General features: G+C 26.8%; 1 protein-coding gene across 4 annotated transcripts in view; it reads right to left on the bottom strand.

The window, feature by feature from the left end:
• The window catches only part of LOC132931695 (lachesin-like), a 183,588-nt gene that overhangs the window by 1,067 nt on the left and 157,401 nt on the right, over positions 1-25,120 (bottom strand). For all 4 annotated transcript variants that reach the window (XM_060997633.1, XM_060997636.1, XM_060997635.1 and 1 more), the window contains 5 exons: positions 16,323-16,508; positions 16,051-16,243; positions 14,693-14,821; positions 9,011-9,130; positions 457-627 (listed from right to left, as the gene is read on the bottom strand). In XM_060997633.1, coding sequence (XP_060853616.1) covers positions 457-627; positions 9,011-9,130; positions 14,693-14,821; positions 16,051-16,243; positions 16,323-16,508 — 799 coding nt within the window. The remainder of the gene's footprint in view (positions 1-456; positions 628-9,010; positions 9,131-14,692; positions 14,822-16,050; positions 16,244-16,322; positions 16,509-25,120) is intronic.

Here is a 25,120-nt window from a genome sequence, read left to right as displayed (position 1 = left end):
AAATAACTATTTTTTTTTTAAATGTATTACGATTTGCTTTTTGGAAAACAGTAAACACTTAAAATCTGAGTTAAAATGTTTATAAGGTTTGGTTACTAATGTATGGAGGTTATTTTTTAAATTTTATTTGCAATTTACAGGAAAATCATCAAAAAACGTTGAAGCGAAATATCTATCAGTTATTATGAATTATTGATCATGCTTAGCTAATAATTTAGAAACTATGAGTTCGAATCACAGTTAGGTATTTTTTAAAAGTAGAGGTTTATATTTTCTTTAATTATAGTGTTTTTATATATTACAGACACCTCAGTTTCTATAACTCGTAAATTGCAAAACCGCCGAAAACTCCTGTATCAAATATTTTGATTTTATATTTTGAACGAGTGTTGACTGTATTGGTTTAATAATTAAAAATAAATAAATTCAATAAATTCTAATTTATAAATATTTTACCATAAACTCTAATATTTCCTTCAGCTTCTCCAATTGAATTTTTCGATATGCATTTGTATCCTCCTAAATCTGACTTTTTAAGTTTTCTAATTGTCAGTTTCATCTGAGCACTGTAGTAGGAAACTGTTAGTTCTGTCATATTGTACTTATCATTTGATATTATCATTTCTCCTATAAAAATACATTAAACCAAAATTAAATTCATTTTGATCAATTTCTTATAAAATATCTTTGTATGTGGTTATTAAATTATTTTTAGGTGTTAAATAATTACAATTTACATTGTTCATAAATAAAGCATTGTGTTTTTAATTATATTTAATTAAAACATATTTTATTTCACTAATAAAGTAAACCGGACATTTTTGGTCACCGAAATGTTGTCCAATTTTCAGAAGTGTCCATTATTTAGATTGTTTAGTTTATTCCACAAAAAAATAAAAATAAAAATATATTCACTTTTTTAAATTTACTAGGTGGGTGGGTGAGGGGGATAGATCCCCCCACGACTTTTTTCTTTTAGATTTGTAACAATTACATTTATATATAATATATATTATACTATAATGTTGATGTATTAAATTTTGTTTTATTTTTTCTCAAAACAACCCATAGAGCGTATATTATTATTATCTAGATTCTAGACTTATTCTAGGAACAACGCTGTTATTATTATTAATATTTGGTTGCTTACACAAAACATATGGGAATTACCCCGCTCGATGATCGTGAATATTCAATAACATAAACATTTCACTTGTTATAAATAAATTACTAATTTACCTTAATTTAAAAAAATTGATATTAGCAATGTGCTGATTGCATAACCATGAATTATAATTAAATGATTAAGTCGTGCATATTAAAAAATCAGCCACACCCCCTCCCATGACAAAATCATTTGACCGCTACTGTTCAGGTTACACTTATATAGCCATATAGGCGATTCATTTGATACAAAATGGTCCTAGGTGTGGAAATATATGGAAATATCTGAAGGTCCATCAGTTTTCTAAAATATATAGAAAGGTATGCGTATTTTTACTTTTTACAGTTTATATTTTATCTTGGCTTTTTAGAATATTAATTTAATGAATTGTTATCAGACAATATATATACTATAGGTATATATTTAAACTTTAATTTTGATCAAGTTGTATACAGAGTAAAATTCGATGGTCAGTAAATATTTTAATCAGATCAAAGTTAGGTAAATTAGGCTAATCTCTACATAATAAAATTACTAAATACAATTTTGTTTTAAACTTTTGAATATTTGTTATATTATGTTCTTAAGATAAAGGATTGTTAGATTAGGTTTGGTTATTAATTTAAAAGAACATATTCTCATAAAAAAAATAAAAATAATATTTTAAAACCTAAGAACTAGCATCGTCCAAAACCGTACACTTATCATTCACAGGTCATAAGAATCAAAACACTTTAAACCGTTTAATACCGTAAATATTTTTTCTATTGTTAAAAAGCAAAATTTTTGTAATAGGTCGATAATATTCAAAACTGCACATATTTGATTATCGGTTATAAATTAAACAATTATTGTTAATTAAAAAATCGTCGTGGAAATAATTTAATACATGAGATTTTATAATTTTAAAATTAGTTAAAAACAATTGTACCTATGTAAAAATAATTTAATTTATAATAGGATCAAATAAAGCATGTATAGTAGATAATACTTAGATTGCAATAAATTTACATCTTAGTGTTTTCAAATATTCTGTTAAATTAATTTCATTGATTATGATTTTGTGATTTTGATTAAATATGATGAACTGATGTGTGGTTCTAAACGATAATGTAATTTTAGATAAATTGGTCCGTTAATGATATTATATCTACAGTGTGTAAGGTATTAGACGGTTTGCTTTCGGGAAAACTGTGCAAAATTTTTGGTGTACAAAAGTGAGTGTATTTGAACGGCGACCTTTTTTTGAAAGTGTCCGGTTACGACGACCGCCGCCAGGAACTGCTGTATAGTCGTAGGTTTCGAATGTGGGTATACTTCATCATCAATGAGTTGTAAAGTTATGTATGTAAAAAATTTAAATATTCAATGATAAACCATTGTATACAAAAAAAAAAAAAACGATTCTGATGAGTAGACAGTGAGTCAGATTTTATTTTTAGGCATTTAATTTATTTATATTTGTCTAAATATTTGAAAACGCCATTGTGTATAATAAATAAAAAAAATACCTAGTACCAAAACGCTTCAAATCAAAGTTATACCTAGTACCCATTTAGTATTATAAATTATAATATATTTTATTTCTAGTAATGCACAATACGTTATCGTATTTCAATATCGATATCGGACCAATTTTACCGATATAAAATAAATTTGTATTTCCATTAATTATATTATATTTGCTGTAATCAGGGAACGAATTTGAATGCTCTAATAATCCAGAAAAATTTTATAAAAAATACGATTTAATGCACTCATAACAGACATTTTTTTTTTAAATGTACTAAAAAATACTTATAAAACTTTTTTAGCAGTGCAACACGAAATCATGATTTAGATTTTAGATGAATAGCTTATATTGATCTAATTGCACGGATGTACATTGTATAATATATAATATATATATTTATACACATACCTAAGTGTCTACACGTGTCAACAATAATTTCGTTTGACAAACTGTATTATAATTTATAAGTGATGAGTGATGACGCCGTCATACTTATTAGATCGGTAAAAACAGAACAAGTAAAAAAATAGAAGTACGTTTAGGCAAAATAAATAATATTTTATTTTATTCTTTTAGAATGAATTTTAACAAATTTTTTTAAAAATTGTATCCATTCTTACATAAAAAAGTCAAAAAATGTTCTAAAAAGTAATAGTTTTAAAAATGCAAAAAAAAAAATACAAAATAAAAGTTACATTTTTTAATTTCTATGAAATGAACTTTGTGTTTGAAAAGCAATGTTTTGGGGAAAAAATGCAGTTTGCATTCAAATTTCAAATCCGTTCCCTTATTATACATATTAATTATATTATATAATAGGTATTTACTATTTATAAACATTATTTAATTACTATTTGTCTAATGTAGGTAACATTTATCGTAGTCAAGGATTTATTTTGGGTCTAGTATAACGTCAAAAAAAATCTATTAAATATACATAGTAGTAAAATTGTATTTTTTTGATATTATACCATGTAATGTACTTGTGTAAAAAATGTATAGTGTAGTGATAGTTAGATTTGTTATTTCGGTAATTAAGTATAATATATAGTATTATGATAACTTTTTATTTGTGGTGCTTAGATATGTGTTTAATTAAACATCAATGGTGTTTTGTCAACTACCAATACGAACGATACTTTATACTGCATGTGTTTCGATAATGAACGCTAAATATAACCCTTTTATGGACTCCCGTTATTAATTTAAATGTCTAAAACCAAAACCCAATTGTATTTAACAGAGTTATTATTTGATAGTTTTTATTTACTAATTTTTAAAACATTCTTATCATTCATTTATTTATTCAGTCCGTATTCTGGGACTGGGGGATTGTGAATTATCCGGACTATAAATTCAATAAAAAAAGTAAAAAAAATTATATAATAATATTATGCGTAGCTAGATACTTAAAATATATTTTTGTGAATTTTTATGTTGATGCTATTATTGATTTTCCGCGAAAATTGAGTTGATTTATTAATATTTGTTTGCACTGGTCTGTATAAAGTTTGTAATCTGAAATCCCTAGTTACTAATTATGTTTGACGGGTATGGCCGATCGAATTATAATAATATGTAACGACTACTGATTTTCATTAAAGTTCTGGGAATATAATATATTGGGTACCTAATATGCACATTTGCAATTCAATATTACTAGTTTATACACACAACAGTATAGACTTGAAGTTTAGAAAGAAATAATTGAATGCTATTATTAATAAATAATACTTAAGAGTTATTACTTTTGTATATTATTCAACTCCATCAGTTGTAAATATTATAGTAGGTATATTGGTATGTTAATGAATACATGATAATATGTAATATTGAGATTTGTTAATTAATTAATTCTAATGAAGCTTACGTAGTTCATTAGTATTATTAATTTATTATGTATGTTCATTGTTCATATGTATTTATCATGTCCTTACAAGCAAAATGTTTTGTTTTGAATAAACAAGAAATGTGTATTTTGATATATGAAAATTTCTTTATTTTTAACGTAGGTTTTACATTATTATAACGTTATCTAGTATAAAATTTGATTTTTAACTTTTAGTTGTAAGATTCTAATTATAGTAATACCTATATTATAAATGCGTACAATTTTCTTTTAAAAATTGATAAACATTTTATTTTTATTAGTAGGTACATACATTTAATACTTGAAAAAAATCATATCAAGAATGTTAATCCTAGTTACAATAATTTCGAATATAACGATTTAACGGTTTTAATAACAATACAACTATTTCTACTAACTATTTTTAGATTCTGACGAATGGTGCGATAAATGTACTGATTTTACTATGAAATATGTTTTTTGTATCTGTCACCATCCTTTGTAGCAGTAAAATGCTTCGATTTTTAATTTTAAAGGTAGTGTTGAATAAGTTAGTTTTAGAAAGTAATAATGTTACTTTACTCATTGCTTAGATTAAAGTAATGAAGTTACTTTATTTGTTACTTAAATACAGTGGTAATGACATTACTTTACTTTTCAATCTAAAAAGTAACTATATTACTTAAACAAAAAAAGAAGAACAGTTAATAGGCACATAACAATATATTTTATTAAGCCTATCTCTATCTATTGCTCTGTACTGTATTATATCACACTATATTGCCATATTGTGTTCGTTCTGTACTGTTAAATAAAATATTATTAATTTATAACTATTCAAAAATATTACTGATTACTAATGAAAATTAATTTTTTTCAAAAGTCATTAATTATTATTGTTTATGTTAGTAGGTATATTATTAAATGACTACATATTATATTATATTAAAAATTAAAACAATTTTCTTTATTGTTTTTTATAAATCTATATTTTGTTAGTACTTAATAGTGCTTATACCTATAATTATAAATTTACAATTAACTGTTTCTAGCGTTTCTACTGTTAATAATAAATATTGTTTATACGTATGCAAAATTAATAACACTAGTTCACGCTAATTATTTATAGGAAACGTTGTTCTATGTATTTAGAGAATAGCTAATTAAATAATAAATGTTATTAAATGTTATCGCAATTTACAGCACAAGTTGATATATCAAAACCATATTGAAAACTAAATTGTGAAGAGTTAAAACTAATATACATGTATGTATTTTGTATTTGGTTTTTGTATACCTATTACCTCCGCATTATAGACTTATTATTTTAATATATATATTTTTTTTATAATAATAATTGTAACTCCAAATAAATAAAAATAGTATCGCGTTATATTATAGGAATTACTTATCAAAACTAATTTTCATTACATTTTCGTTACTTGGAAACAGTTTTAACGAAATTACGTAACACGTTAGGTTAGGTTACTTCAGTTACTACTCAAAACTGTTTAAAGGTGGTTTCTGGAAGGTAATCGAATTTAGTTGATACATTGGCGAGGATGGGTTAAAAGTAAATAATTCTTTGTAGGTACCTAATTATCAAAATAATCAGGAAAAAAATTGAATTTTTTATGCAAAACCAATTTTCTCAATCCTCCGTTTTTCACTCAACCGGGGAAATATATCTAAGCGATTAAAACGTATGCCTGATTATCCAAAAATCATATTTTATTAAACCAAAATCCTCAAGACCACATTATAAATCTATTAAAATTCTAACTTTTAATATATAACTAGGAACTTAACATTATACATGCAGTGGTGTATTTAGGATATTTTTAATGGGGTGACAACTGTTTTTATATATAAATTAAAATTTAATAATGATGGTTATATGTATAAATGATCAATCCACCCTTGAAAAAATGCATATAATGTATATATATATATATATATATGGAAAAATAAAATCAATAATAGTAATATTTTTTACTTAATTAAGTATGAAATTATTTATATTTAACACGTGCTAAAAGGGGTTGTCTTATCACCCGAAAACCCGCTTGTAAACGCTACTGTAACGAATACCTCGTATATATTACGTGTTTTGAACGTGCGTGATGTAGTCCTAAGTAAACAAACGAAAACTTAAATAACAAATATATCATAATATATTTCCCTTGGAGCCAATTCGGACGGCAGGTGTGATATATCTGAATTAGTGGTATTTAAATTTTAAATCCATTTAAATAGAATGTTTCATTAGCATTTTACAACTACCGAATCCGTGGACCGTTTCGTAGAACTAACACGGAATTATAATTATATATTATACCTATATATAGATATATATAATATATGTGTAATTTATTGCTTTGGTATCTATAATATTATATTATATTGCATGCGTTTAACTCCTAGGAAAACGTTTATTTTTATTTCCTATACTCGATCAACAGTAATTTGTTATATCGTAACTCTTAATTCATTCTAAATTATTCGACGCGCACGTATAATACTGCAGCTATAATACTTATACCACACGCACTTCTAAAACTCAGACGCGCCGATCGGAAGACGGTTACTAAACGGTATATTGTTGTGAAACACGCGGGAATCCAATTTTTGTGTTTGTTTTTGAAAGCATCCACTCTTTCATTCATTTTGCGAGCCCGCTGGACCACACGCACATACATACAGAAGTGTAAAGTATATTTGAAACGAATCGCGTGTTATATAGGCATATATATATACATATATACGTATTTATACGCCAATGATAGTGACTACACTATACAATGTATATACGTCTTGTAGTGCGGGAAGAACACAACAATGCGCAGTAAAAAAAAAAAAAAAAATATATGTACATCATATAAATATTCATGTTTCGGCGAGTCTTCGTCGTCACCATGCAGACATTGTAGTAGTAGTAGTAGTAGTAGTAGTATATCGTATATGTCAACGACGAACACTATATCGCGGTGAGACGACTACCGGCGATCGCGAGAGTAAAAGTTGCAAGGGATCATCAGGAGCGGGTCCGGATCAGGGATCGTAGGTTGGCGGGGGGATAAACATCATTGTGCGCAAGGTGCTTTTCACCCCACACAGGTTCTCTCGGTGGTATATAGTGGTGGGTGCACATGGTGTATACTATACATTAAGTTATACCTATATAATGTGTGTACGTGTGTGTGTGTGTGTGTGTGTGTGTGTGTGTGTGTGTGTATGAGAGTATTGTATACATAACATACTCGCACACAGGCACACATAGACGGTATATACACGGTGACTCGGTGTACCGGATAGAATTATTTGAAAAATATGTAAATTACATTTATTAGCATGGCTTTGAATAAAGTGTACACACCGTCGCGGTGCTGGTCGGAGCTTTTTAAAGTCATCGCGCGGCGGTGTGGCGAGGTGAATACAGAGGAGCGGGTGAGGACGACGAGGGCATCGAGAGCAGTACAAAATTGGCCGGGGTCGTGGATTTTGCAACGCCATCAACCGACGGCTGTGGCGGCGGTGGTAGCGCGCGTGTAGCCTTTGAACCAATACAATTATATTGTCAACCTAGCCGCTTTCCTCTTCTCCATCATCACCCCCGTCGCCACACACACACACACATATATAGACTAACAACGTCCTCACCTTAACCACCCCTTTCATAATATTATATTGCATTTGGCCTTTGTGTTCTCTATTGTGTCATCACATTACAAAAAAGGCTGGTAATATTTTTTTTTCAGATGTTAATTTTTTTCGTATTATGTATTACACGTGGTACCTAATGTATTTTGAGATTAATTTAAATTTTAAGCTATTATTATCTATATAATAAATTATATTAGACGATCATTTTAGGACAGTGGTCTTCAACTGGTGGGTTACTGGAGGTTACGCGAGCTTCATAAATGGGTCACGATATACTTTTAATATCTATTCTAATTAAAACATAAATTATAGTGTCTAAAAAGTAAATACATTTAAAGTAATAATAATATTAAATATATATATATGACGAGTCTAATAAGGACGAGGTCCACTGATTTAGAAAATAGTGTTATAATTAATATACGTCTGGCACAGAATTATTAATACTTTATTAAACAGTGAATACATTTTATGTTTAATAGAATTAGAATCACTTAGGTATTATGATAGGTTTTGTAATTGGGTTTTTTTTAGCATGTATTAATAGTGAATTTCTAGATCTTAAAGATATACTGAGAGTCTTGATTTTATTTTTAAATATATATATATTTACTTAAGAGTAAATTGAGACGAGTTCAGCTTAAAATGGTTTTTGAATGAGATTTTTTATAGCATTGCATTCAAAATATAAAATATTATAAATATTTAAATAAAATAAAAATATATTGTCATAAATAGCCAATAAGAAATTTGTCTGTATAAAATGTTTTCAAGTTAATTTAAATTTATTTATAGTAATTATTAATTCTTGTATATTTACCCGATTCTCTTGTCCAATAATTGATTGACTTTGGTGATGCCTCGACATAGCATTGAAGTGTGATGTCTGTTTTTTGAGGTGCTCCCACTAGTTGATTTGGTACTTGAACCAATGGATGAACTGCATGAAAAAGTATATTTAAGTTTCTATATTTTACGATTTATAAAAAGATACTTAAGCGGAGTGGGTTTATATAATAAATTCATTGAATTCCTACCTCCCATCGCCCTATCAATCTAGAATATTTATATTGCTACATTTCACTCGCTTGCACTCGCCGATCTGTTTTATAGGAATTTCATTTCTGACAAATATGTAAAAGCAAACTTATTTTGTTTTATCGAAAAGTTATTTTAGGCTATCTTAAAAATTTAGTTACAACCTACAATGTTAATTTGCCAAATTGGAGCTACCAACTTTTTGATAAATATTGCATTTTGTTTCAAAATAATATTCATTCCCACCCTTTTATTCGTTTCTTATTTTCGTTAGGGTTACAGAGAAATTGAAAAGTAACTAATTTTGTCGGCTTTCAGATAAAGTAAGTTTTTAATTAAAAACTGAAAGTTTCCGTGAGACCAGATTACAAAATCGATTTCCATTACTTATGCAAGTGTCCCCTTGGCATCTGTCCGGTGTTAGTGATACTTGGTTAAATATTTGAATATTTTATGAAAACTTTGTTTCTTTTTGGTTTTACATTAATTATATTGACCTTCATCACGGAGATCTAAAACCGAATTGGCCTAACTTATGTTAAACTTATTTCATGGTTGGTTTTTTTTATAAAATATTTTAAATTAGAGGTGACAGTTTACAATTAACATTTATTGTCTTATTGAAATATTTTCGAGTTACAAATAATAAAAAAATAAATATTGTTCTTATAAGAGATAATTGAATGTATAGTGTATAGTTTTTTTTTATCCCGTATTGCTGTGTTTTTCCCGCACTACAAGACGTATACATTTTATAGTGTAAGCACATATATCTGTGTAATTTTTTTCTGTTTTTTATCAAATCAATGCCTATAGAGTAGAAATTATTATTGTAAATGAATTTAGATATTTAAATTGAATTAAGTATCGAATTATTTAGTCTTCATCGCTTTTGGTAAGTATACTCGTAATAATGGCCTCATTTGGATATGTTCAGTGGGGATCATTCAAAATATTCTTGAAAAATAAATCGAAATAAAAAAAATTGAATAACCAACATATTTATAAATAATTTATTTTAAATAAAATGTCAAAGAAAAATATTTACTTTGATATTTGTTTAATTATAATTCATTTTTAAAACAAATATGATATAGTATGTTATAATGAGAAAACATTTTTGAATTATAATTCAATATTATAATATCATTTTTTTTCATTGCTTTAGCATTATAAACTAGCTTACTAGCTAATACATTCATACATTTATATTATTCATCCTATGTACAGAAATCATATTAAATTAGATAACATAATTAAATATTATTGTTATTAGTTATATTTTTATAAAAACGATTACATACCCCATTTAATTTTCTAAGAAAAAATTCTGAATTTCTATGTGTATTCTTTTAATAATGATGCATAGTTTTAAGTTTTATAAATTGTAAAAATTGAAATGTAGAATATGAGAAATATGCACAAAAAAAACCTCTAATTTTCTTTTAACGAATTAAATATAATTTAGTATGTTAAAGAAAAAAAAATTGTATGCTTTAAACTCGATTATATTTTTAATATTTTTATGTTGACCAATTTCTACATACAAATGTAAATTTGTATTCATTTGGTGTTATTGAAGTTTTCGTAAAAATATTTTAAATAAACATGCGGAGAAAAGTATTTAGGTATGCTGAAAAGGTACCAAGATATTTATGCATAGGGATAGGGATAGTATGATTAAACAACTTCCAAAGTAATTAGAATTCTTGGAAAGGTTACTTCAATACCTACATAGAGAAGTAGCAAATGAAGTTGTTAGTGAATAATCTAATTTATTTATAATTTGATAAAAACACGTTAACTACGTAAATGTATTATTTAATTACAAAATATAAGGTAATTAGTATATTTTCAAAGGATAAAATAATTCTGTCAATACAATTTTAATAACTTATTCAAAATAAATTGAGAATCTTACAAAAACTATTTGTTACCATTTACGAGACTACGACATTCAATAAAAACAATGCTAATGTGAATGAAGATATCATAAGATTATTAGGTAAGTAAAGTTTTAGTTAATTTAAACATAATTTGTATTCATATTTTATTTTTATCAATGGTTTAATCCACATTGTTTTTATATTTATATTGTTCTCATGTTCCCACATTTTTAAAGGTAATACATTTTAATGAAAACAATGAAACATTGATTACTGCATAACACGAATTAATTACATTTTTTGTAATTGATAAACCTATTAATTCATTTAGTTTAATACTATTATTTAGAATTTGGTTAAAATATTATAGTTAAAAACTTTTTTTATTATTACTCAATCTTATTAAGCAATTGTTTTCATTATTTTCTGTATCTTGGATATCTATGGAATAAAAATAAATATAATTACCACGTATCAGGTGATTAATTTAACGTAAAACACTCATTATATCAAAAATGATGAGTGTTATTAAAAAATATTTTTTTTACATTATTTTAAGTTGTTACAAAACAATATATCTGAGAAAAATTATATTATTCACAATTTGTTATCGTTATAAGTTTTCAAGATTTGCTTTTTAAAATAACAACATACATTTTTCATTTCATACTCGAAGCAGAATATTATTCGGAGTATTTTTTTATACATATATATACACAAATCAAATTTCAGGCAAGTGGTTAATTAGTTAAAAGTATTTGAAGTTTTGACGAGTAGAGTCTGTAGTGGACCAACATTTTGCGGGAATAGCCTGTGCTACTCCACTCTGCTCATCAAAACTTTAAATACTTATAACTCATAAACTATTCATCCAAAGTTAAATTTTAATAAATAGATCAACTATATAAATTATGCATTTAAAGTCAGAACACGATTGAAATATAATATAGGCATGTGATATAATTTTAATTCTTGAAGGTCAGGATTATAATTGCTAAATTTTGTTAGGTATAACAAAATATGGTTAAAACTGAATATATTTAATACTCCACTTCCAATTTATTGTAATATGACGTATTATTGGAAATTAATTTTATATAAAAATAATAAACATATATTTTAAGTGTTGACGTACAGTTATGAAATTTATAGATAATCTCTAATAATTTATAATTGATATATGAATGAAATATTTGATGTAATTATTTAAAATTGCATTTGGTAAAACGTAAATAAAATAAATTATCCGTTAAAAATATATAATTTTGATTAATGTAGGTTTTTAATGGATACATTGAACGGATGAGTTGGAATGTAATTCAAGAATAAATAAATTATTTTGAAATTAATGATAATACGATTTCGAAAACGTATTTATTATATACAGTTATCTCTATTTTCCTCCTACCATGGTGAGTGATAGTAGACAGGAGTGGTTTGTTCGACGACTATTTATTTCGGCATCAGGACAAATTCCATTATAGCGGCCAAAAACGTCAACGAACTCTAATGAACAGCCCTTTTAAACAACACATTCTATACAGCAATACCACCAAACAGATTAACGTTTGTCTCGTCACCACCAAGACAACTAGTGTAACCCTTCCCTAATTAATTATTGACCATTCACCTCATTCACCAATGGTGGTGACAAATGTGTCGTATTTTATGTATGCTATTAAAACTGTCAAGTTACGTTACGTTATTTACTGGTTGTAGACGAAAAAAAGATTTATTAACATAATATAATATTTTTATTGAGTTAAAATTATACTTGTACATTATACCCATAGTAATTTATTATGTTCTAGAACAGTGGTTCCCAACCTTTTTCATTCTACGCCCCCCTTGTAAATTTACTAAAATCTCATCCCCCTCCTTAAATTAGAGTTAAGGCGAATTTTTTTTTGTGAGCGGTACAAATAAATCATAAATATATATATATATATCATATATCCTATATATTATACAATATATAACTATTTACTTTTATTATTTTCATCGTTTTAAAAAAATAATGAATATAAAATCCAAATTATTAATAAAAAATATAAATAATATAAGTAAATTTAATGAATAATTTCTTACCTTTTACTAAAACTAATATAGTGATTTCAATTTTACACATTGTAAAATAATATAATTTTTTTCGTAATTCTATCATCACTATATTCCCCCGAGCAGACTCTAAATTCCTCCCTGGTAGGAAATTCCCCCCCCCCCGTTGGGAAACCGCTGTTCTAGAAGATACCATTTTCAAATAATGATATGAAAAATAAAAGCGTATAATATAAAAAATATATTTCGTGAAAAGATAATTTTAATTACCTAACTTAAATTTAATTTATACTTATCATTTTTTTTTCTTCACTTATAAAAATAAAAAGCAAAATTAAGAATTATACAATTATTATTTGATAAAGTAAATTGAAGAAGTTCATGATTTTTAAATGTGTAATAAAATCTAACTATAATTTAGCATGTTTATTATTGAATATCGATTTGAAATAATTTAACGTACATAGTACACAATAACTATAAAATTAAAAGACTAGTGATTATTTTTATTGTTGTATAAAAATCAATTTTTAATTTTGTGATAGAGCCCTTAATTTAATAATTTATTAAGAATTTTAGAATATTAATATAAATTAATTATGAATTTAATGTTAATAACTATTCGTTCAAGTATCATTGTTGTCAAAAATTATTATTATATTTAACAATGGTATACTTTTTGATAACTAATCGAATATGAACGATTATGAAATGATAACGTTTTTTTAAAAAATAAGTGTGTACCTAATATAAAATGTGTTGAATTTAAAACTAAGATTTATACATACTATTGAATATTTCTGTTTTATAGTAGGTATTTCGATAAATTGTTGTTATTAATGCTTGTTTTTTTATTTGTGTAACTTCAATTGTTAAAGATGTGACTTGCATTATTTAACCAATTTATATTAACTAATTAATTTGGAAATGTGAAGTTTTCAGTGTACATTCAAATCGAAAAAATTAATATTTAACCCACTATTTTATTCACGTTTGCTTAGCACACAATAGAGATCATCAACAATGCTTTACCGGGTTTATATCCTCCATTCTACCAAAAAGTGATTTGTGTGGGGGGTAATGGTTTTTTCTCTCCATTTTTGACGAGTTTTCTATAGCAAAAAAAATAACTCTCGTCGACAGCTGATTCCGTTTTGTACTGTATATCGGCTTTTATACAAATCAATATATATATATATTATTTTATATATATTTATTTTAAAAAGAGTGAGAGAGAATGATAGTAGAGATGGACGTTATTAATGCTCTTTTGTACTTGAACCGTTTTCGATACCAGTGATAAATGCCAATCAGACCTAACCCTATCGGGACGAAAAAACTTTAAATCTGTTTCACTGGGCCATTGTTGAATGATCGCCAGGGGATGCTAGGTGGAGGAAATTACGTCGATTTTTCTTTTTTCATCTACATATTCCATAAAAAAATAATTTTTCAGCTGTATCTTTATGTATAACGTAATAGAATATCATAATGAATAATTCATATAAATATATACTTACAATGAACGTGAAGCATCAGTCTTTTGCTAACCGATGGCGGTACACCGTTGGCTGCAATGCAAAGGTATGCACCCATTTCTGATCTTGTCACTTTTGATAAAAGTAATGATTCGCCTTCAACTGATGTCACTAAGAAAATTAAAAAATATATACATATAGTGTATGAGATAATATAGTGAAATATTTAACCAAATTATTATAATAAGAATTATTATTTTTATAATAAGAATCTCATTATTGTTTGTATAATTTATCTAGATGCAGTGTATATGTATGTATAAAATATGTCTATAGAGTTGTATGTTTCTGTGCATACAAATATTAATATCATAGGCGTCGACTTTTAGATATTAGAGCGGGGGCAACCTCCTCTTCCTCTATTAAGTGAAAAAAAATTCTGTAGTATACTGCAATTTGCTGATCAAGAGGGGTAATTACCAGATTGTCCGGTAACCCTCTTTTAATTCTCCTCTAGGGTATAAAATAAAATATTATGCATGTATGTTATTTTAATTTTATATAATAAAATCAATTCCGTCTCTACATTCCGGGAAAAATTGAAATAACAGAGGTATTTTTAGACCAAATATAAAGCCAAATAGTAGTGAGCGATCTATAGTGTTTATAATCATTATCGATGATCATATTATTTAGGTAATATACAAATATACAGTCGTCGATGCTCTGATGAATATTTTCATGTCATAATCTGGTATTTTAAGCAAATAATATTATTGTTGTAGACAACGGGGGCGAAATAATACTTTTGCCCCCATTAAATCAATGCACGGGGCGATCGCTCACTTTGCCCCCGTGGAGTCAGCGCCTATGATTAATATGTACCTTTTATGAATTTTATTAATACTAATTAATTGGTAGGTATACATTTAAACATATTTATAATTTTATTAATAAATACATTATTTTAGTTTTATAAGATATACAACTAAGTACAAAAATAACGGAAAAAGTTATAAACTTTGTTATCCAAAATAATTATTTAATAACTGATGTACTATAATATATAATAATGTATGTGGCTTTAATAAATTCCAATAAAATTAGTATATATAACCTAGCCTAACTATCCAACAAACGACTTACTAATTGGTTTAATTATATTATTATTTTTTATTTATTAATTTAATTGCCGTGTTAATACAACAGGTATTTTTACAATGGATTATATTATATAAATATCTGTACAACAATACGAGTCTAGTATATTATCTTTTTTTGTATATTAGATTATAAGATTTATTTTCAAAATAATAATTAACAGATTATTCGCTAGTACTCCATATATCTAGAATAAGGTTTTTTCCGTAAACTTCGTCTAACAAGTCTACTCGTCTTACTTTTGGTTTTCACTGTAGTTCCAGTTCTAACAATTATATCTCCTCCGTCTTCTCTTCTCCATAAAATCTTTGGTTCAGGATATCCTCGAGCTTTGCAAATTAGTTTAGCTGAACCACCTTCAGGGATCATCATATCTCCGGAAGTGTCTTCATATACGATGTCTGGTGGTATAACTACTTCTAGAAAAGCACTCTACAAGAAAATATAAAAGGTTAGTCAATTAAAATATATACATATATTTATATTTTAGTAAAGTTTCGGAGAATTTTACTTGGCTTTTCATTGGGTCAGTATTGACTTGACACATATATGTGCCTCTATCTTCTCTCCGAACAGTCTTAACATTTAGTGTCCATGTGTTAAAATCATTGTGCGTGACGGACAACCTATCATTGTTCGTGATAACATGTTCGTGAATAGCTAATATAGCCTTCGTATCTGCTTTAATCCAAGCAACCTGAGTACAACCAAACGTGTGTTAAAATCATAATAATATGTAATTTGTCATACACAGCAATCATAAGTATGCGTTAGTAGTTTTGAGAAATATATATTGAATTAGTAAATCAATTTTTTTTATTTACCATCTGCATTAATAATAATTTAAATTTAAAATTTAAAATTTAATAATAATGTCATAGATAATACAAATAAGAACGATTTAATTTTCACGCTCATACTTATGATTATTATCATTGTATTACAGGTTTTAATAAATTATTAAGATAATAATACATATTAGGTATTAGTCTACTCTAATAGTGCCATTTGTACTATAAAAGTGATTTCTTCTATAAAATATTTAAATATAATAGATAGTGCAGAAAATATACATGTGCTGGTATGTGCTGTTTTGTACTAAAATTGAGGTTTAGTATTGGATCAAAAGATATTCTATACGATGCGATGGAAATCCATTACGTAATGGGATTTGATAGGGTGAATATACGTGTATATTCAAATGTATAAACATTCTAGACATACTTCGATTTTTTTTTAGCCTACTTACTGTTCTATTAAAAAACGACTCTTTGTAAAAACTATATATGATTGGTTTGTATAAAAGTATAGCTTGCATTGTATTTGGATGAAGAATACAAATATTTTTATTATGTTTATCTAAACTCTTAATTTAAAATGTTTTACATATATAATATAAGTAAATATTTAACTGAATATTTTATATATAAAATCTATTGAGGTAATTCATCGACTATTTATGAAATTCACGGGGGTTTTTTTTAATAAAAGTAAATATATAACTAAATATTATAATGATTTCAATATAAAGTATATTTTTAAATTTTGTTAGTCATTTTAAACATTGAAATCAAAATATTTATTCTTAAAAACCAAAGTACATATTTTGTAATCCAAACTTTTGTATATTTAATTAAATGTTTTAATTTTTGTAATATAATTAAGTTCTTTAAATTTACGTTCACAATAAGTAAATCATTTTCATGTTTTTTTAACGTTTTCCTAATTAAATATTATTATTATTATTATCTTATATCTGAACATGATTCAATTTTGGTATTCAAATAATATAATTAGTATTTTACTATGTATAAATGACCTATACCAAACTTAAATAGTTAAATGAGATCATTTTTCCTGTTCTACAACACTTTTTACTGTATAGAGAAGGTTTATTTAAGATAATTGGAAAATTGGAGCTGACGTTTATTATACTCTTAGGATATTGTGTTTGCTGGTTTCTTAAAATTACTTTTTGGTCTCTTAAGGCATTGTGCGCGTTGTGTGACATTAATGCTTACGTTCTGTAGTCATAACTGAGCGTTTTGTTTACGACGGCGTTCTAAAGTAGGCAATCGAGGTGTCTTGATGAGTAAGGTAACTATTTCTTTATAATTTCTTTATGTTTACTTACTTATCATTTAATAAAAAAACATTGGAAAAGTGCCCGTTTAAATTGAAGTGGACGAGTTGATGTTTTTTCGTTTACACAATTTATTTTTCTTGTGATCGACTTAAACTTTTTTAAGGCTTGAAGTTTACGGAATTCGACCCGCGTTTATTCTTTGGGTAGGGCGTTGATGAAAAAAGGAAATTGAGAAATGTACTAGGAATGAGGATTTCACTGGACATAGGTAAGGGAAAAGCCACCATCGTCTCCTTGTAATTCTTTGTTACATTTATCTGTTTATGTTATCGAAACATCAATAGACGTGTTTTCGTGTTCGCTGTCGACCGAGTAGAATATTGGGGAACTTTTCCTCCTCCCTCATTTCTTTATTTTTTACTATGATGAGAAAAAGTATATAACTGGGTCGATCACGTTTCGTTCGTAGTAGAAGTTTTGGCAACTTACCACCATATTAGAAGTCACGGCACGAATGGAAATCGTTTTTCATTTTACCTTATGGACTATGTTAGATGATATTCAATATAAGAGTTAGTAAATAAACACATATTATACGGAATTAATTTGATATTGAATATGTGTTTTTAATTAATTTTAAGTTAAATAATTAATAACAATGATTTTATAAAAATGTACTGTGTAATGTTTTACATACACTGATAAATATAACCGTATTTTCTGTTTTCCTATTTCAGCCTTATGGGAAAACACAATGGTAGTTTTTATATCGAACTGCTAATAGTAGTTTTAGTTTGGTGTAAGTATCAGTATAATTTAAGGAGAGGGATCATTACGAAAGAACAACAATATGAAGTTTAATTTGAGCACGAAAATATACATAAGTACCTAATAATTTTTTTCATACTTTGTAATCGTCAATAATTTCATAATTATTCATAACTTTTTTGGTTGTTTAAATTGAATTATCTATATTCATTTACTTAATATTATATAACAACATGAACTCTGTACAACGGTTATTTTGTTACATTTTAGGTAATTTCGTTACACTGCAAAAGTGACGAAAAATTTAAATGTTATGTTGAAATTTGTGTGATAATTTGAATTGTTTTTTTTAGAGACCCCGTGGATGAGGAAAATAATTGAAATTTCGATCAAAATAATATATTATAAAAAACACGGTCGGCGTAAGAAAAAAAAAGGAAAAAGCTACGGCCTATGATCGCTGCAGTCATATACGCCGTGTACATTCCACAACATCATTTAATTATATATGTCATGCTTGGTGTTATGCGGGGTGATGTCTCGGGTGTCTGGACCCGCTGGTCCACGATCGCTGATGGAGGTTGACAAAACGACGCACGTAAAACGGTTGTCATCGCTCAGACGGGGCCGAATGCGAGTTCCGGTCAAACAACGATAACAATAATAATAATAATATATTTATATCGTATGCTGCAGATCCTGACGAGATCCTCTCGACTAGAGAATATGTTTCGGTGACCACCACCGGAGTAGTCGCGCGCCGATGAATAATAATGCTCGAGGGCGAGGGAGGGGGGCGGGTGAAAGCGGCGATGGCGTTGGCGACGATACCGCAGTGGTGGCGGTGGTGGTGGCGTGCGTGCGGGAAACATCACTCACCCTTGTCTCACACCCTCGCCGGGAAAAAGGGCTCCTTGTTCTCACCCCTTCAACAGTTTGGCGGGCTTTAGAATTATAATGAGACTCGTCGCACCGCACAATGCGACCTTTCAACAAACTATACATATTTTATATAAGTATTGGGATTTGTCAAACCTTTGCTCGCGTATTGCCTTACTGCTACGGCCGCTGACTACGCGCGCACTCCTTATACCGCACTTAGGCCTGCAGCACGTTCTGCGCCGCACTCCTCCCTACCAATACTACGCACTTTCTATGAGTTAAACCTTCAACAACTGGTCTATATACCGAAAGTCAACCTACTGCTAACCTACTTAGTACTTACTGATCTACCTACCCTGTACGCTGGTTTCGGTCAACGGAAAACTACTAGACGAAATGCCGTTTATTTCGATTATGTCGCGTGACTCGTAATTTTTATTCGATTGGCTCACACCGTAGTGTTGTGTATGTAATGTATAATATGTAGTTGGCATTTTCTGTTTTTTTAGGTATACTAATTATATAAGTTACGGATTAGTTAAAACGCACACGTGGTCATTTAAAATATAAATATCGTCACACACGTTACATTTATATAAGTCCTTTCGTCTGTTCCACAGGGTTCACTATTACGAAGCGTCGTCTCAGATTTTTTATTTCTTCAATGATATTATTATAGCTTAGCCGAGTTTTCTATGCTAACTAAAAACTTCGTATTTTATGTATATACGTATATAGTTCTTTATAAACACTAAAATATTTATAAGATTATTTGAATATTACAGTTTATCAAAATATCTTAGCTTGTTAGTTGCCATAACAAGTAATTTGGGAGTTACAAACTATATAGTTTAATATAAAGGGTCTGAGCATACTTAACTTTATTCATTAAGCTAATAATAAAAAGTCAAAGAGTGAAAGGTCAAACAATGATATTATCACATTTTAATTTATGGGCTATTATAACATAATTGAGTTGTTGCTTCTAGCTAAAGTTGACAGATAATAAACCTTATTCTTTAGATCCCTAAAAGATAATTTAACTGTTTCTTGTTATTAGCAGTTATATTTAGCTTGGCAGTAAATTTATGAACATGAAATAATTTCTTAAAAACGATACTATTTATTTTATTGGAATTGGATCCATTTGATATAAAAAAAAATTAAATTTATACCAATGCCCTATGGTTTATAATTACTTAAGTTTACTTTATTAGTTATATTTTCTTATGATATATTTAATGTGTCAGAATTTTTTGTTAATCTCACTACCTCTTTTTATTTTGCAGTAATACATAATTTATTATAATGTATACTAGTCTAATAATTAATGATGTGAAATACTTTAGACTATATTATGAGTATTATATTTATTATTAATTATTTTATATTGTATTATTTTTTTTATGTATACCTATTTATTATTTCATTAAAAAAATTATTGTATAAAAAAATAATATGAATTAAATTTTTATTTAAAATCAATATTGCAATATCCAAATATAATTTCTAATGCAACTATTGAATATCTATAAAATATATATTGTGCCATTTTTTATAGTATATTATTATTTTTAATAAGTGTAAATCTCAGTTTGAGTATTCTAAGTTTTACTGTTATTATTATTTTTTAATATATTTATAATTAATAAATAAAATATTTATTTTTCCATACTAGCTAGGAGTTAATAATTAATACATTTTGAGAAAAATAAACAAACTTTTAACATAAGTCAAATTATTAAAAAATGAAAATTATTTTATTTGTCTATGCAGAGAGCAAATTGTGATGACAATATTATATGACGTATTTAAAATATTATGCAATACGATTAAGTGTTCTTATTTGATAATTTTTCAATATTTAATTACACATTTTTATTATAAGCTGTGTTTTAGTTCAATGTTTTGAGTGCAGTCAACTCCAAAACTCAAACTACTGACTCGTGTTAAAAACAATCTTGCAAAAACATTGAAAATGTCAAGAATTCGGTGCAATTGAAAATTCTTTACTTGTCGGCAAATATTTACGGTTAAAATGTTTTTGTGTATCTCCATTTGGCTACCTTTGACAATGATATTGTTTTTTCCCAGACTACCATTCTACTGTGTAGTATAATATAATTTGGCTGTTTATATACATATAAACAGCTTTTTGTTTATTTTTTTTATCAACTTAAAACAAAATAAACTACTCAATTCATTTAAATGCCAAACACTGAATAAACTTCTAGAAACCAATAGTTTTTATATCATTTAAATATTATAAATAATATAAAATCTTAATAAATAAAACAATTTTTGTCGTGAATGAAAAAATATACCATCAGTGACATATCTAATTGCCGTATCCTTATTGTTTTGAAATTTGTTATGTTATAGTCTTATAGACTTATAGTTTATATAATAATATAATAATAAAAAAAGTTCTATAGAATTTAATAATAGTAATAAACATAGGCGTTTTCAGATTTAGTTAGCGAGGTAATAAAACAAAAACCAAGCAATAATAAGTCATTTTTATAAATAAATATATTTTGTTCATTTAAGTTCAAGTAAAATGTTTATAATTATAAGCATTTTAAGTTCACCTATAACTTCTTAAATCTTTATTTCCTAAAAATTTTTAAAAACATTTTAAATTTATTTAAATTGAGTTCTTAAAGAAAAAAAATTAAAAAAGTCTTCTAGGGAATAAATGGTCCCTTTAGTAGTAACACACTGCATACACTATACCATACCACGAAATTTAGTTTGTGATATATGCTAACGGACTGCCTTCGCTCAGAATCGTTTTTCGTATACCTACAATGATATTATATTATTGAATTCAAGTATAACACATTCATAGTCGTAGTAATTCACTCGACACATAATATATAGCAGAGAATACCCACTTGCCTATTTTTTTTCATATCGTGTTAACAGGTTGTCTCTTAAAAATATTCTTTATTATTGTTGTTAATTGTTTTCACGAACAAATAGGTATTTTAGAAATAAACCGATTTGCTCATGAAGTTATTACACTTAAGCCGAAATACACTAAGCGTTGTATCCAATCTGCCACAGGTGAATTATCTATTTTGTTTGGGTTTTTTTTGCAAAGCGAAGTACATCGATACCAAATTGGTCGTCAATTGAGGTACACTCAAATAGAAATAAGACAAGTGGTGTATTTTATGCATATTTGTTTATTTTTTTTTGAATCTGGTAATAATGCTTGAATAATATTAACTATTAACTGTAACGAGATTTTGTTAGCGTAACTAGAAGAAAATATAAAAATTAAAAAAAATTCAATTTTCGTAAATTAAGGACATTTATATTGCGTGAATTATGGATCAATTCCTAGGATAAAAACAAGCCTGAAAACTTTTTTTCGAGATTCCAATAAAATAGCGGCACAAAACGAATCAAAATATATTCAGTGGTTATCAAGAGTATTGCCGACTACTTATAAACAAAAATTTCATGTTAGTTAATTTATTGTATAATCTACGTAAATCTATATTTCATATAATGTTTTTTTTTAATAGTAAAATAGGAAAGTATTTTTAATTTGTATTGTGAATTACATTATACTTATATTGCATTTAAAATATTGATGTTTGCAAATAAACATTTTAAATTTTAATTTAGTACCTATATAACCTTTAAAATTAGATTTGTGAAATATTATTCTAGTATAACACTGGATCGATGAAAACAAAAAAATATCACTATAGAATTTGCAGTGAACTAATTGCTATACTTAGATTAATCCACATTATAATTATTAATATTTAATATAGCCCGTTAAAATTAAATAGATTAGTCGGGCATTTTTACACGTGTTATGCGTTAGATTTGCGATGCATTTATTAACAAAAGACTGGTTCATATTGTATAATAATATATCATCGATGGTAACACAATCGAGTACAAAGCGGTTTATTTGTGCGCTGAAGAGATTATTTTCACAAGGGTGCAGGGCAAACTAACAGAGGTAGTGGAATTTGGTTTATTAAAAGGGAAGTAAGGTGAAGGAATATGAGGCAGAGAAGAAGTGTAGAAATACGTCCTCTGCAGTTATTCGTCCATGAGTTGTTCCAATTTCAGAGTTGGGAAGTTTTCGTTTCAAATCCGATCATGGCGATCGTTGGTAACCGGTGATGCATGGGTCGATAAGCGGATCAGTGTGTTCGGGAAGTTTATAATGAAAGATGGTTAATACTCTGCGAAAGAGGTTTTTTGGCTACTGTCATTGCGTCTCAAGGCGTAAAATAATTACGAAACTCTGAGTACATTCCATGGGGAGGAAGATTACTAAAACCAATGCTCCGGCCACATGTATAGCCTTGTAAATTACGACTTTTACATTCTTTATACGAAATTAACACATTATTGCTAATATTATTATAATTTTGTTACTTGACAATATCACATTATTCACATTATAATAGATTTCTTTAATCATTACTTTATTTCAACAATAATTTCTATACATTAATATTTGATAAGAAATTAAAAAATATTTTACCACTTTTGTTCTACTTGTTAAGTTAAACTATTGCTTTAACTAAAATATCTTTCTTGAATCCAATTATAATATTTATTAAAAAAAAGGATGTATTGTAAAAATTATACTTAGTTGGATGGTGAAAATAAATAAAAATTATCTAAAAATGTTATCTTTTGTAAATAGCTTAAATGTTATTGATGTATCATGTTTCGTTAAGAGGCTTTCAAAAGTGTGTGTGTGATGATATTATTTTTTTTTATACTGTTTTATTTATATTCTATTTACTACTTAAATTGATAAAGAAAATAATCCAAACAACTTAAAAATAATAAAAAGTAAATAAAAAAAACTAGAAAAAGGTTGTACTGACATTAAAATTGAATTAGGTTTTTATATTATTGGACAAATACAGTACTAACAATTTCAGTATAAATTCGGTATTATAGTATAACACAAATTTTATTAGTAATAATATTTTTTCATCGTAATATTTGTATTGCTTAATCACAGTAGAATAAGAAGTATAACATGTAACATATTTTTTAATTATTGTGCTACGTTTTTATAATTTGTACTTAAAAAAAAAGAAATATGACAAAACCCCAGTCTTAATTATAATAATATTTTAGATAAAACTTTGATTTTTGTGGTTGAATTACATGAATATGACAACTAATGAACTAACGACTATTACGAGTAATATATTTATATGATATTTAATAATTTAGTAAGTATCAATAACACTTTATTATTTTCGATTTCATTTTTAAATTTTGCACGTTTAAATCAAAGTTTTTAATTTAAGCCCGGAAAAATATTCATACGTGTGAAATATTTATTTTTTAATATGTACAATATGTACATAATAGATAAAAATTGCATTGAAATCACCACTAAAAATTCTTAAACGTAACGAATAATTAAAATCTGGCAGTGACATCTGTATTGGATGGAGCGTTTCGTCCTTAACTCGAATGTAAATTTATTAAAGCTATCTTTTCCTAATAAAATCAACTAATTCAATTAAAATTGAAATATATAATCACGATGGTTTGAAAAATGCATAGATTGT

Source organism: Rhopalosiphum padi, chromosome 1, assembly GCF_020882245.1.
Source record: "Rhopalosiphum padi isolate XX-2018 chromosome 1, ASM2088224v1, whole genome shotgun sequence".
NCBI classification, from domain to species: domain Eukaryota; kingdom Metazoa; phylum Arthropoda; class Insecta; order Hemiptera; family Aphididae; genus Rhopalosiphum; species Rhopalosiphum padi.
This window is presented reverse-complemented; position numbering and strand designations above follow the sequence as displayed.